The 14,863-nt window shown below is 38.4% G+C and overlaps 1 protein-coding gene across 4 annotated transcripts in view; it reads left to right on the top strand.

Annotated features, from left to right (window-relative positions):
- apaf1 (apoptotic peptidase activating factor 1) overlaps positions 1–5,780 on the top strand; it is a 60,147-nt gene extending 54,367 nt beyond the window's left edge. For 3 of the 4 annotated variants that reach the window (XM_066669393.1, XM_066669395.1, XM_066669392.1), the window contains one exon: positions 3,625–5,780. In XM_066669393.1, the coding sequence (XP_066525490.1) occupies positions 3,625–3,783 (159 nt within the window). In that variant the 3' untranslated portion in view covers positions 3,784–5,780. The remainder of the gene's footprint in view (positions 1–3,624) is intronic. The other variant, XM_066669394.1, reaches the window with a different exon arrangement.
- Positions 5,781–14,863: the final 9,083 nt, after the last annotated feature.

Here is a 14,863-nt window from a genome sequence, read left to right as displayed (position 1 = left end):
CATTGAAGAACAGGGTGAAATAGGAATAAGAATGTATGCAGAGAAAAAGGTGGACTATAGTCACCTACAAAGTGCTGTGTGGTCCTGTAGGGTCAGTGGAGCTGATAAAATGGACAATGAATATAGATACAAAGTATGTGTTTCTAATACAGTGATTGTTCAATGCATATTGTAATAATAGTAATAGCAGTGGAGCTACCCTGAGGATGCTGAGGCATAGCAGGGACTTCAAGCAGACGGCTGCTCAGTGTGTGTCCTCACTGCGCTGGAGCTGAAGGCAGCAGCTGGCTGTTTCTCATATGAACTCTCTACACAGCAGACCATCAGCTATTACTCACTGCCTCTGCCACCATCTGTGTGTGTGTGTGAGTGAGACTTGGTGACCTTTACAAGGCTGCAGCAGGGCAGGGTTCAGCATAGCTCCTGTTGTGTTGTTGTTGATTGTTTTTTTGTGTGTTTGTTTCTTTTCTTTTTTAAATGTATACCGAAGCTTTAGAATGGTGAACAGTTTTCTGGTGAACACTTACTAAATGTTGTCAAGACGTTTTTGGTGTCTGAAATGTACACAAAATTGTTAATGTAGCTAAAATGTATTGAATTCATAGGTATAGTTAACACTGCTCAAACTTTATGATCACTTTATTGCCTTATAGTATAGAGTTTTTTGGTCATCTATAATAGACTTGCTTCTGTGTTTTCTGACACTGAATGATTTATAAAAATGGACAAATGTACAGACAAATACATTTACAGTACAAATATAGTACATAAGTTTTCTGTTACTTTTGGAAATAAAATGGTGCGATTTTAAGCTTAGAGTTAATCTGTAATAATGAAAAATCATTCCAGTGTATATTATGAACTAATAATTCAGGTGTGACTAATATTGCATTTGTTTAACAAAACATTAATACCAATGTCTAGTGCATATCACATTTTTGCATTTTGCATATGACTGTACACCAATCCAGACTGTGCAACAGCTTCTTTCCCCAAACTGTCAGACTCCTCAAAATGTTGAAAAGCATGAACCAAGATGAGGAGTTTGCTCTATTCCATAAGTGGGTAATATTAACTTATTTTTGTTGTAGATGGAATTGACACTAAATTAGGGAGAGCACTAAAATTAGTTTTTTTGTGGTAATTCACACAGTGAATAACAACTTAAGTTAAACTTTAGCCACGTACAAACTCCTGTTGTTTTGTTTTCCTCAAAAATACTGTTCCACCTTAAATGTTGTTGCTTTCAAAAAGTAAACAAATGAGAGAACAGCGTTTCCTTTAACTTGACTTGGCAATGCCCTATTTTACCCTTATTTTACATTAGCAGCAAGAGTACCCTATGCTCTGCTAGGTGGCTCAAAGCCTCCTTTAGACCACTCTTTATACAAATAAAAATAGTTGTTGATTAAAGCTGCACTGTGTAACTTTTGAGGATTTAGAGATCACTCGACTTCTCTTGAGAAATCAAGTAGTTACGCGTGGAACCTCTCAAATACACCTGTGACTGCCCTCCGGTTCGGTGGGACACTGATGGAAGATTGTCTGCTAGAGTCTCTTGCTCTACTGCCTTGAAAACTGTTCTGTCCTTCATTCCCAGTATCTGCTACACTTTATACTGTCACTCCACACCTGTGGCCCCTGTCGGCACCATGCGGCAGGTCCTATTTGATGCAACTGATTTAGCACAGACCTTTACTAAGGATCTCCATTACCAGCGCAGACTCCAAGGCTGCTTCTACCTGCAGTTTTAAATGAAACCTCTATTGTTTATAATTTGTTTGACCAGAGGATGATAGGTCCTTCCAAGGTTTCTTCCTCCAGCTTTGAAGGAAGCTTCCTTGCCACTCTAGCCTTTGCCTTGTTCACTTGGGGTAATTCATTTAAATTTTGTTTTAATTCTCAGTATCTGTAAAGCTGTTTTGTGACACCATCAAAAAGTGCTATAGGTAAAATGTGCTATACATTTAACTTGACTTGACCCTACAGTTTTTTTTTTTTTATCATGTTCCTATAAACCCCTCGAATATGATGTTTGAAATCACTCACACTTGACAGCTTCAAGGTGATTAACAGAACTGCAAAGACAAATTTTACTGAATTTTGACTCTAATTGTACAGTACTTACTTCCATTTTAACCAGCACATATTGCAAAGTGTGACTACATTTTTGTAGCACATTTTCCCAATGCTAATTTGTTTTTAGTGATTTTTAAAAGGATCAGACCAGGTTACATATGATCAGTTGTGTGATTTTCTGCAGCAGCTGGTGTGTGTGTGTGTGTGTGTGTGTGTGTGTGTGTGTGGGCAGCTGTGGAAGTGTGTGGGTGTGTGACCCTGCTGTTCTATCTTCACTGGAGCCCTCAGTGGAGATCCTGCAGATGGGCCTGCGTTTAAACTGTCTCACACTGCAGCTTGGTGCTCTGGCCACTGAGCTGCTAAAATGCAAATGAGACACATTTATTCACTCAATGCAATGCATGATTAATGAATCTGTTAAATCTGTGTGCTGGTGGTTGTAGGAAAACAAACATGTTGTGGTTAAAAGCATCAATTCTTGTCACTGATGCAGTGGCTGTTGCTAATGCAGTGGCCTCCTTTTTACATAAAGCAATGAGAGCTTTTCAAAAACTAGTTTGAAGTGCTGAAGTATATTGGGCTACTTCTTTCCTACTGGTCTGGCCAGTGCCATCCTTTTACGTGTGATATTGACAGTTCTATTAACACATCTCTTTCACAATAGGCTTTGCCTGAGAAAATGAGCAATAGTCTTTTTGCCTACTGCTTATATAGAGCTGGGGTGGCAGATGGTTTGATATAAGCAGCTCTACGTCCTCCACAGACAGGTGGAGTAGGTAGTGCAGCTAGCAGTGACGTAACAGTCTGGCACCCAGTCCAAAAATAATCTCCCCAACAAACCTCAAGTGTTATTGCTCGTGAAAGTGCCACATTAAGACTGTCCCCCTGAAGAGTTTTGCTCTGTGGGCATTTCTGTGCTCCACACGTTTTTATGGCTGATGGATTATAGAACTGTCACTATCAGTTACATTACTAATAGATTAATGTTTACACAAATAATTGACCCATCAGGACTTTAAATTGTGAACGCTAACAAACCAGGCAAAGCCAAAGATAAATGCATTGTTTTGTGCAGGAACTGCGATATTCTCAATTAAAGCTTCTGTCCGAGGTTTGTTGTTTCTGTTATTAACCGAATCTTATATAAAGTAAAGTTTATATAATATAGTTGTTATAAAATAGTTTCCTCTAACCAGTTTGTTGTTCTACCACTCTACATATTTGTATGTTTTATCTTCCTTAACAAAAAAAAAACAAAAAAACAAGGAAATCATCATTAATCACAGAATGTCTGTGATTAACACAATTAAGTTCTTCAATCAACTGGCACCACTAAAAAATACAGATTGTATATTTGGTTGCTTCCATCTACCTCTGCTTCATATTGTAAAAGACATCAATATCAGCAAACCATGTACAAGAAATCATGTTGATTATCAAAAAAAGTTCAATTTTAATAGGCAATTTTTAGAAAGATTTTAGTCAAATGATTCAGTCAAGTAATCATGAAAGTCCTAATGTCTCTGGTTATTCTTTCTACTGCAGTGGTGGAGTGTGGAAAAAGGAGAAGCCCTGCAGACATTCTACACCACAGGAGCCAATCTGAAGCGCATCTTAGTCTCTCCTGACTTCAAAACATTTGTTACCATCGACAACATCGGGATCCTCTACATCCTAAAGCAGGTGAAGGGAGAAAAGCTCTAGAACTGAGACTTTAAATCTAGAGTTGTGAAGATCAATTCAAAGGACTGAATCTTACCATTCCAGATTCACTGTTTTCTACTCTTTATTGCAAAGCCTTTACATCAGCTCTCTCTGCCTTCTGAGAACACAGAGGGTTTAATCTTTGTAATGCTCTACTTTCAGTGTTGGTACTTATTTTGATGAAAGGTTTTATATGTCCTTGTTTACTGTCATAATCTGCCATAATGTTGGTTATGAACTTCTGAAAATTACCTGCCTTAACTGCGTCATGTTGCCTTGAGGAAATGAATCATTGCTTTTCTAGGACAATCGGTGTCTTTGCTGTTCCAATCTGAAATGTGTGTTCTATGACCCACATTAACAAAAGCCTCCCTGGCATATTTATATCCTTTTTTTGGAGGCAGTAAGAAGCTCTGTCTTAGCTCCTCAGTGCCTGAGCGTTTGATCTGAAGCCTTAAAAACTCCAAAAATATACTACTGAGCGAGCATTGCTTCTTATCAGTGATGTGCCAGGAACAATATAAGAATAAGTAATATATTAATAACATAAAACATAGTTGGCTATGTTTAATCAGGGTGCTCTAAAATGGGAGAAAATAATATTATTTGCTTCAGCTTTATATCCAAGAGACTGAGCCAACCATTATCTGAATAGATTTGCACTGAGCCTATCTTTCCCAGCATTATATTCTCTGGTGTAAGCAATTACAGCTAATATATAGACTCAAATATGGGTTACATAGGGGTAAAGAATATGTGTGGTGGGAATATGTGCACAAGTTTAGTCAAAGTGTTTTCAAAGGGTCTGAAAAATGTAACCAGATCTCTACTGGACATCCGATATTCTAAATATGTGTGTACATTAAAGTTCAAAAGAGATTTTGAATTTGATCTGTGCTAAACATCTTCCTAGATTGCTGGCATGCACATACACCCAAACGCATTAGCATTAAATCTTTGATTTATTATTTTATTTTTTTCATAGCCACAGTTTAGAATTTAGTACTAAAATAAAGGAGTGGTGCAATTTGTACATTTTTGTTTAGAATCCTATTTACATTGTTAACTTTTTATTGTGTGTTTCTCAGCAACTATTAACACTGATTTCTAGCATGTCCTCATCAACTTGGCCTAACCATTTCCCCTTAAGAGAATCAGATACTGTCTTAAAGGCTGTTTATTACAGTTTTAGCACAAGTGAAATTTAATAGATGAACTCTTTGGGGGCAATGGAATGAACAGAACATAGTTCAGTGTCCCAAAAGGCTGCACAAACATGACTGCTGATACTGGCATTACTGTATATTTTTCTAGCTTGTTTGTGAACAGTGTTTACACATGTAGACATCTAACCAGTTCTAATACAGTAGCTTTAGCTTGGACAAACAATAGAGTTAGTCATATATGTCATGCAAGTTTCGTTCAGAATCAGCATTAAATACATTAATTTACTAAAAACAACCTAACCCAGGGTGTATTTCAATTAAAACATCTATTCCTCACTGTCTCCTCCCCCTCTTGAACAAGCAGACCCTTGTTCAACTCCAAATGTTGGCAAAGGCATGTTAGTAAAGTATGATCTAAGAAAATGTCTCCAAATACCACAAGACTGATAAATATTCAGATATATGAAACTGTGATCTTATTTCAATATGTAGTCTTATTAGGTTGTTACTAATATGGTGCTGGATTAAGAGATTAGCCCTTGTGATGGTCCTGTTTGTGAAGATGATTTTTGTGTTATTATTTTTTAATTTCTTTTTTACGCCCCTATGACACTAGAAGTTGATACATGCCTGTTTTTGTTATGGACTGAAATGGGGTTGACTCAGGTGAAAGATCTCTCTGTATTTGTGTTTTTGTATGGCAATCACAACATATTTTACAACATTTTTCAATGCACTTGTCAATAAAATTCTGGACACATTATGATATTTGATTCTTTTTGTTATTTTTTTTAAATCCAATGTGTATAGCTGCTTGTAACAGCTGTGTTATTTAGGGTTTTTAATTTTGCCTTCATATTACCATAAATTACTTTTAAATCCAGCTGAACTCTCATGTTTCTAAAGCACTGTACAAATCTTCCTCTCTTCATAAAAATGTGAATACACAGCTGATCATTTCTTGTCAGAGTTAAAATAAATAAATAAATAAAATAAGAGGATCTGTCAGCCACTGGGAGAAATCCTTTTGAACAAGTTCAGACATGTTTGACTTAATGATTAAACTAATCTACGTAGGTGCTGAGCTTACTTTTCCTGCCATATGAAATTACTGGTGTATTTTTGGTAATATGTCAGAGATGATGTATAAGTAAAGTTTTAATTCTGTGTGGCCAATCAAACTACACTGTGACAGTCCTGGTAATTGCAGTCTGTCCTCATTTCAGCTGTAAACACTTGGTAAGAAACTACAGATGGCATGTTTGTATTAATGGACTAAAATCAGCAGAAAATGCTGGAACTTAAGAAGAGTTGCTTTATTAATCCCCTTGGGGAAATTAATTCTCTGCACATAACCCATTTGGTAGTGAACGCAACCACACACTACTAAGTGTATATATATATATATATATATATATATATATATATATATATATATATATATATATATATATATATATATATATATATTATATATATATATATATATATATATATATATTTTTTTTTTTTTTTTGCCACAGACACATAATCAGAAAAGCAGGCTGCCAGCCATAGTACCTGGGGAGCAGTTTTGAGGATTAGGTGCTTTCCTCAAAGGCAATTCAGCTGTGGGTGAATTTTTCCTGCCGGGAATTGAACCAGACACTCTCTGGTCTCAAGTTCGCCTCTCTAATCTTAAGGCTACAGCTACCCCATAAGGTGTGGCAATGCATTGTGACATAATGATATTGCAATGGTAAAAGGTGATATTCTATTAATTCATCACATTTTCCACAACGAAGGACTGGCGCCCTGAACTGGATAAGTAGTTACAGATAATGAATAAATTAATGAATGGATAAATGAATTTTCCACAACAGCAAGGGAGGGGCCAAACTTGTTTACTTTGTGTAAGAACTTCCAGTGAGTCCATGGACCCGCAGTACCTGAGGCTGCACTTTCTGGACCACTGCAGCTTGAGGACAATTCTGGGACCCTGTGTGTTTGTGACACTGCCTTCTACCAAAATAAATGAGCAATAATCCATTCTACTTATTTTTAAAGGCTTATTGCAATATAATCAAATTACTTCATAATACTTACTTAATATTACTAAATAGTTTAAATACTTTTATATTTTGTCTGTTACTGCTTATCCAAATCAGGGTCATGGTGGGTCGGGAGCCTACTTCATTTCTCATACCCTGGACCCACCCCTCACAGGTCTTATATTTTATTACTTTATCTAAATACTTAAAGCTTTGCAGGCTTTTTCCACCCAACCAATGGTGTATTTATTTAGTTTATTCCATCCACATAGTAACACATTATCAAAAACCTTGTATTTTGAAGGCCTATTCCAGCCAACTACTTTATCTTGGATTTCAATTCAACTTGACCTCAAACAAATACTTGATATGCAAGGACACAAAAGACTATATATTTAATATCAACACACACACACACACTAGACTGACTGTCACCCATATTTTCTATGTCCTTAATTCCACTTCGCTTGATAGCACTGTCGCGAAAATATAGGGCCCTGAATCTGCTGCCTCCGGTTCTGCAGTTATATACTTCTTGCAGATCAATCTGGGTAAAAAAAACGCATTTTTTTCTGGACTCTAAATTCATTAAATGTTAAAGCTGACAGAGCATCGGAGGTTTCCCTGCTTGGATGGAGAGACAACACAGAAGGAGTGGCAGGTGACGGCGAAGCCGCTTCCGTTTTCCGGCTGGAGGTACCGCAAAACTGTGTACTAGCTTCATGTTTGTATTTTTATTCCCACGCTAACACTAAAAGCATCTCGCTTCTGTCTCCCACTGAGACCGAAGCACAGAGAGCCGCCTGTGTGACCGACTCCGAGCTCCGCACTTACCTCCCTCCCACAGAAAAACAAACACGACTCGGAGTTAAGTCAATCTCATCGCTCAAATACACATCGGCTCTCCGGACCTTCTAGTATTATATGTGTTACTAGTCGAAGCTGATGTTATCTTCCTTGTCGAATTTTTGCCTTCCACCTTAAATGTCATTTTAGGTGGCAAATGTTTGCTTCTTATTTTTCAGTTTCCGTATTCAATCGTTTATTTCCATAGGTCGGTTTATGAGGCTAATACAGGCGCTAGTCGCCAGGCTCTTGAAGGAATTTTCTGTTAAACCTTAGAAAGGCAACTATGCGAGGATGAAATTAGCTTTTGAAAAAAGTCTTCGTACAAAACACACTTAATCCTGATATTATTCCACGCGTTCATTGTTTAAAACAAAACACAGGCCTTACACAGTCTCTGTGTAAGGTCTGTGTGTCTCTTAGGTGACATGGCAGTTGTTTTTAATAAGGCACGGCCACGAAATATTTTTGCCTCGAGATAATATATTGTGTAGGGTGAACAGACGTCCTCTTTTACCCGGACATGTCCTCTTTTTTAGGCATAAAAAAATGTCCGGGGTTTTGTTTTTCTAGAGCTTACATAGAATTTGGAGAAGCGTTTCGTTCACAAACTAGTCCCGCCCTCCCCTACTCCGATTGGTTCGCTTGAGTGAGAAGGGGGAGTGGTGAAGTAGCCTAGAATCTTCGGATTGGACGGTCTGACTGTAGAGCTACCGTTATTGGTCGATAACCTTCCCCGATTTTGTGTCTTTCAATAAACTAATTTGAGACATAAATATTTTCTAGTGGCCTAAAATTATCTTCTGGCCTTAAATAATCATTTTTTTTGGCCATGCCTTATTAAAAAACCAACACTGTCACCTACGACGCTCTGTACGCCTTTAATCCACATATACCTGAGTTTCCTGAAATTCAAACACAAAGGAAACACTGTTGGAAGGAGGCATGGTGAAATAATGTGACTAGCATATAGTAGCTTAGAATACTGTTAAAACACGTTTGGTGTGGTGTTAGACAATAACAAGTTACATCAAATAATTTTGAACCGTTCAAGTGTTCATTATTTTCTCTGCTGAGTGAACATTAATGATCTTAAAATAATTATTCAGAGAAGGATATTCTGTCTGAAATATACAGTGTGGTTATGAGACAGAGAAAGAACTCTAAGGATTGGCACTGCTGACACAGCAGTGGTCATGCTCTGTCTGTTTGGGAAGCTTCCTGTTGACAGTTGGCTGATATGAGTGGGCAGACAATGGGCTGGTCATATCCAACTGTCTCACACTCCAACCACCACCACTCACTAACAACCAGAAAAGAACAAGAACCGGCATGCCAAACTGTGATTATTTTCATGTTCCATGGCATGTACGGTAGAGTAAGTGATTTCAGCCAAATTTAAGGTGATTCCACTGTGAACACACATATATTTTTCCACCCACAATTTGTTGAAAAGCCTGAAATGAAATGGGGCACACTTGAGCAGTTGCACATAAGTTTAAAATCACCATGCCCAAAACCAAGTGTGTTATAAACATTTGCCACCAATAAACTGCCAAGCAGTCCTACTGAGTTGTGAACAGCAGAGAAAAGTAGCTAACACATCTTGTGTCACGCTTAACCCATCTAAAAAAAAACAAAAAACAAAAAACACACACACACACAAACAGAGCATGTTCATGCTATGATACAGTTTTTAATATTTATATAACATGCTGTAAATGACCTGGTCCAGCTTCACTGCACCATAATCCTTTATTTGTGGCTCTGTGTTCTTTCTGGAATTTCTTTAGCTCGACATGTTAATGGACATAGTCACAGTTCATGCTGAAGAACCTGCTAATCTATGGTTTCAGCTGCAAATGAATTTTTCTGGCTTGTGAACCAATTTATGTTAGTGGAAACATACTGAACAATTCCAAATTAAATTCGTAAAAGGGAGCTGAACTGGTTCCATGTTAGTGGAGGTTTGGAGTGATGGACCACAATCCAGTGTCTTTGGGAGAGTTTGAGTGATGTTATCAAGAACTAATTATCAAAAATGATCATACTTGACTGATGCACTTATTACTGAGTGATATAAAAATCCTCACAGCAGTGTTCCAACATCTTGCTTTCCCAGAATCGTAGAGAGGACACAAACTCCATATTAATGGCCCTAATTTGTACAAGTACGAGTGCATGGCCATGCAGTATATATTGCATATCTGAAAACATGAGAAACTTTGGCTGTTTTATAATACCTAAATGTTCCTTCAGTAGTCTGTGTTAACTACAAGAAGGCTGATTAATTATTGGAGACAACACTGCAATACATATAAATGATAATAAGCTGTTTACAGCCTAAAGAAAGTGTGCAAATGAAGCTTGGAGGCCATACATTATAAGAAGCCTCATTACTGACCTCAGGAAGCACAAGAGCCATAAAGCCAATAGTATGAATGAGGTAACAGTGAGGAGAGTTTGAGTGTGTTTCCAGTTTTAAGAAACCTGTTAACCTCCACTGGACCTTTAACACATCAGAGTTAGTCTGGGACAAAAAAAGGTTAAAGACTCGGCAAGGTGGTGGGGAATGAGTAAGCTCACTGTAATACACTTCTGCTGCAGTACTACCAACAGCTTTCTCACAATCTGGAGAGGAAAAAAGCCTAGTTTTGCCATTGACCAATATTACAGCCTGTGGGAAAACTGTGGAAGCTGAGCATTGTTAAAGCACACATCATTCTTAGTTGTGACCGTGTATATCTTTATAACTAGCCACATATGGAGTGATTTGCGGGAGAAGAGTGGTCCCATTACAGCCCAGGAAGTAGTTTATTGCAGCGTTCTGTGTTTAAATATTAATGCTCTGTTTTTCCTTGGTGAGAATTTTACAGGCACAGCTAATGGTCAGTCAGTGGGTCGATCAATTATTGAGTTTGTTGGTCAGTGAGGATGTTGGCCAGGTATATGTATAGACAATTACTTACCCTATATTTCTTCTGATATTAGAGCCGTCATTAAGGAATGTGAGGGTGGCACAGTGGTGCAGCAGGTAGTGTTGCAGTCACAGCTCCAGGGACATCAAGGTTGGTGGGTTCACCCACTCCGGGTGACTGTGAGCAGTTTGGTGTGTTCTCCCCATGTCAGTGTGGGTTTTCTCCGGGTGCTCCGGTTTCCTCCAACGGTCCAAAAACACATTGGTAGGTGGATTGGCGACTGAAAAAGTGTCTATAGGTGTGAATGTGCGAGTGTTTGTCGTTCTGTGAAGGACTGGTGCCTGAGTTCCTGCCTTGCTTCCAGTGATTCTGGGTAGGCTCCGGACCCACTGTGACCCTGAACTGGAAAAGCGGTTACAGACAATGAATGAATTGGGAAATGTGCCCACCTTTGCTGCAGAAACCACTTCACCTCTTCATTGACAGACCTTACACTAGGTAGTAGTGTGTGGATTTGCTTGCATGCTGCCACAAATGCAATATTGAAGTCAGGCACTGATGCTGGATTATTGGTTGTGGATCTCCCCTAAGAACACACTTGCACTGCTCTACACTATGATTCATAAACTAGCCTGTGCATGATATTGAGCATGGTGGTCTTAAAGGAAGTTCATTCATTCGTTCATTATCTGCAACCGCTTATCCAATTCAGGGTCGCGGTGGGTCCAGGGCCTACCTGGAATCATTGGGCGCAAGGTGGGAATACACCCTGAAGGGGGTGCCAGTCCTTCACAGGGCAACACAGACACACACACATTCACTCACACCTACGGACACTTTTGAGTTGCCAATCCACCTACCAATGTGTGTTTTTGGACTGTGGGAGGAAACCCGGAGGAAACCCACGCAGACACGGGGAGAACACACCAACTCCTCACAGACAGTCACCCAGAGCGGGAATCAAACCCACAACCTCCAGGCCCCTGGAGCTGTGTGACTGCGACACTACAAGAAGTAGAGACAGGCCGTGCCGCCCGTCTTAAAGGAAGTGTTTTTTCTAAACATTCTTAAAGTTAGAGATGTCCCATTCCAATTTCAAATTTACTGATCTTAAGCCTGATTCTCTGTTTCCTCTAGACTCTCCTATGTGTGTGTTTGTGAGGGTTAGAAAGAGCCTGGAAGTGTTAGAGTGAAAGTGATTGAGGTTGTTTGTTTGTTAGTTTGTTGGTTTATTTGTTTATCACTAAAAGCCCCGGGAGCCGGTTGTGACAGATATTTCCGCTTTTTGTAAATGGTGTTGTGATCTGACTCTGCTTGCCACTGTATTTGAGCATCATCACGTCTCTACTTCTTATTTGTCATTTCAATATAAAAGCCCTCTGCCAAGAAGTTAAACTACTCTAGCACTTACTCATTATGAGTGTTGTATTTTTTCTAATGCATTACTGCACTTGGCAGAATATATACGAGCTCTTTATGAAGACACTTTTGTTTACTTTTATTTTGTAAAAATAGAAAAAAATAATAACATTAAGCTGCAGCTCGAATGCAATTTTTTTAAAGCACTGTATACCTATTTATTTTGTAAGCAGACACACTGGACCGATTTTCATAACTCTAATATACTTAAAGTTTACACTGTCCTGGGGTATTATCTAGGAAAATACAAGTATCAGGCCAGGACTCTGTATTGGCAGATACTCAATATTAAAAAATTTGGACTGTGGGGCAAATAAACCTTGATTGTGATATCACTACTTAAAATTACAGGATGAAAATCATTGTGATGCTTTACTGACCATGCTCAGCACTACAGAAACTGCAGTATATAACTAGTTGGTGTGTGGGACCAACATGCCAGCCAGTATCAGTTGTATTGTGTGTACTATTTTGCACTGGTTCCTACAGATTTGTCTGTCTTCATTTTAATGTGTGTTTTTGCATTTCTGTATACACTGTTCTGTTATCCCCTGCTCATAGTGTGCAAGCCCTTCATTCATATTAAAGTTGATAAAACTCCTATATGGGGGACCCACTCCATGGATCATAAAATTCTTTATTCAGGAATTATATATATATATATATATTTCTTCATATTCTGTAAGTTGTATATTACAGAAAATTATTTGCTGCTGCTTTGTGATTATTTCATTAATTAAGGATTTGCACAGGGAAACCAGGGCAAGTTTATTCATATCTTTGCTAGTCAAAGTGCTCTGGTGTTTCTGCTGCACACAGAGATGGATTCAGGTCTAGGATTAATGAGGCACAGTTTAAAGGCCTGTCGCTCTGCATCAGAGCCAGGACGCTCACTGTAGTAAAGGACTGATTTCCACAGGGCCATGAGCAGAGCGAGACTGGATTAAGATACTCAGTCTTCAGGTGCAGAGCTCTGCACATTCTGATTTACAGTTTGTCTTCTGCTTTTTTATTATTAATTTACCTTTCATAATTTTTTCAACAATATAAATTCTTAGATCTTTCTCTTCTCATTTTAGATCTTCACAGCAGCAGTTACAAAACAAGCCCCTTTTCTCTCGCATTCCTATCAGCCTCTATGTCACTTTCTCTGTCTCAAGCTATTTTTAAAGATTGGTAATCCAATGCAGCAGTTTGCTCTACTGAGTGGCTGCTCGCCTCTGGAGGAAGTGAGGAAATAGGATTTGGAGTCAGTTGTAGTCTCTATGTCTGGCTTTATTTTCCATTGAGGTTCAGTGAGCTATTGGATTTTCTGAGTAACTATAACATTACACTTATATGGCCAAAAGTTTGTGGACAAATTCTCTTGATTTGCTGTTTGTACATAGCATCACAGTATTTGTTTGTACTTACTGTTTAGACCCCGTTCATGGATGCACCCAAAATCCCCTTTGATTAATTTTGTCTGGATCTCTTGTATCTGCTTTTTGTCTATTTTTACTCCCTTATTTTTATTTTTTATTTTTCTTTGGACGAAACCTTCATGAACTTTGCAAAGATAGATGCCCCTCTTGTTGATACTTGCCATTATTCAGGTTGACCTTTGCAGCTGCTCCAGAGCATTCCACTGTTTTTGTAGTTCTTGGCAATCTGCCTTATACAAACTGTGTTAACAGTTAAATGTCTGTGTTCCTACGGGATGACCTTAAAAAAAGGAAATCTTATGGGCCTGAGTGGCTCTGCAAACCTTTTAAAAGCCGTGTGTGTATGTGTGTGTGTGTGTGTGTGTGTCAGTCAGAAATAGCTGCAGCTTTCTCTGTCTCTCATGCAGGGCAGAGAAATAGCATCTGGAGGCATTTGGACAGTGGAGAGACCTTTGTTGAAAAGCTTGAAAAGAGATGAGGGTGTAGCTGTATTCCTGCTGCATAGGTGGGTAATACTGAATGTTTGGGGCTGTTACACTTACTCCTCACACACTGGACACATTTCTGATGACTTCTCCAGAGCTGTTCTGTTTAATTTTACACATAAACTCAAGATTTCTAAAGCCACAACTCCAGAGAAGGGAGTAGGTTGCTCACTCAGTACATTAATTAGATGAGTCCATGACAGAATCTCCATTACAGCACGAACAGACTTTTACACAGAAATGTAAATATTTCTGCATATATAACAGGTTCCCAGCAATGCCTTGTCCCTTTTATCAAGTATATATTATTTCTGTTTGTTAAAATAGGTTCTCGTGTTTAGTGAAAATATCACTGTTAAAACGTAGTCAGATCCTGTCATGGAGCAGTTTTCTCATGTAAACGAGCTGCTTGAGTGTCATTTTGGTAGTCTCTTCAGTTTTAGTTTGTTAGGAACAGACAAATTCTTTCCATGATTTTCCTGTGTTTATAAACATTCATATCACTATTTTATTGCTAATTTAAAAAGGGCCTTTTCCCTTAACTTCAGCATTTTTGAAACATGACTCAACCACATCAGTCTTAGTAAAGATAAAAATTATACTTAAAGGGTTAATGTTTCTCCGTTATTCGAGGCAACTTGTTATTGGATTCTGCTAGGAATGTCACAGGCTTGCAGTGGATCATGGGTAATTCTCTTAAGGAAAGTGTCATCTGATGCAGATTATGAGAGGGGCGTATCAAGTGTGCATAAGGGATGCTCATGAACATGCTTGTTTAGGAAAATTAAAGAA

The sequence above is a fragment of the Hoplias malabaricus genome, chromosome 4, assembly GCF_029633855.1.
Source record: "Hoplias malabaricus isolate fHopMal1 chromosome 4, fHopMal1.hap1, whole genome shotgun sequence".
NCBI classification, from domain to species: Eukaryota; Metazoa; Chordata; class Actinopteri; order Characiformes; family Erythrinidae; genus Hoplias; species Hoplias malabaricus.
This window is presented reverse-complemented; position numbering and strand designations above follow the sequence as displayed.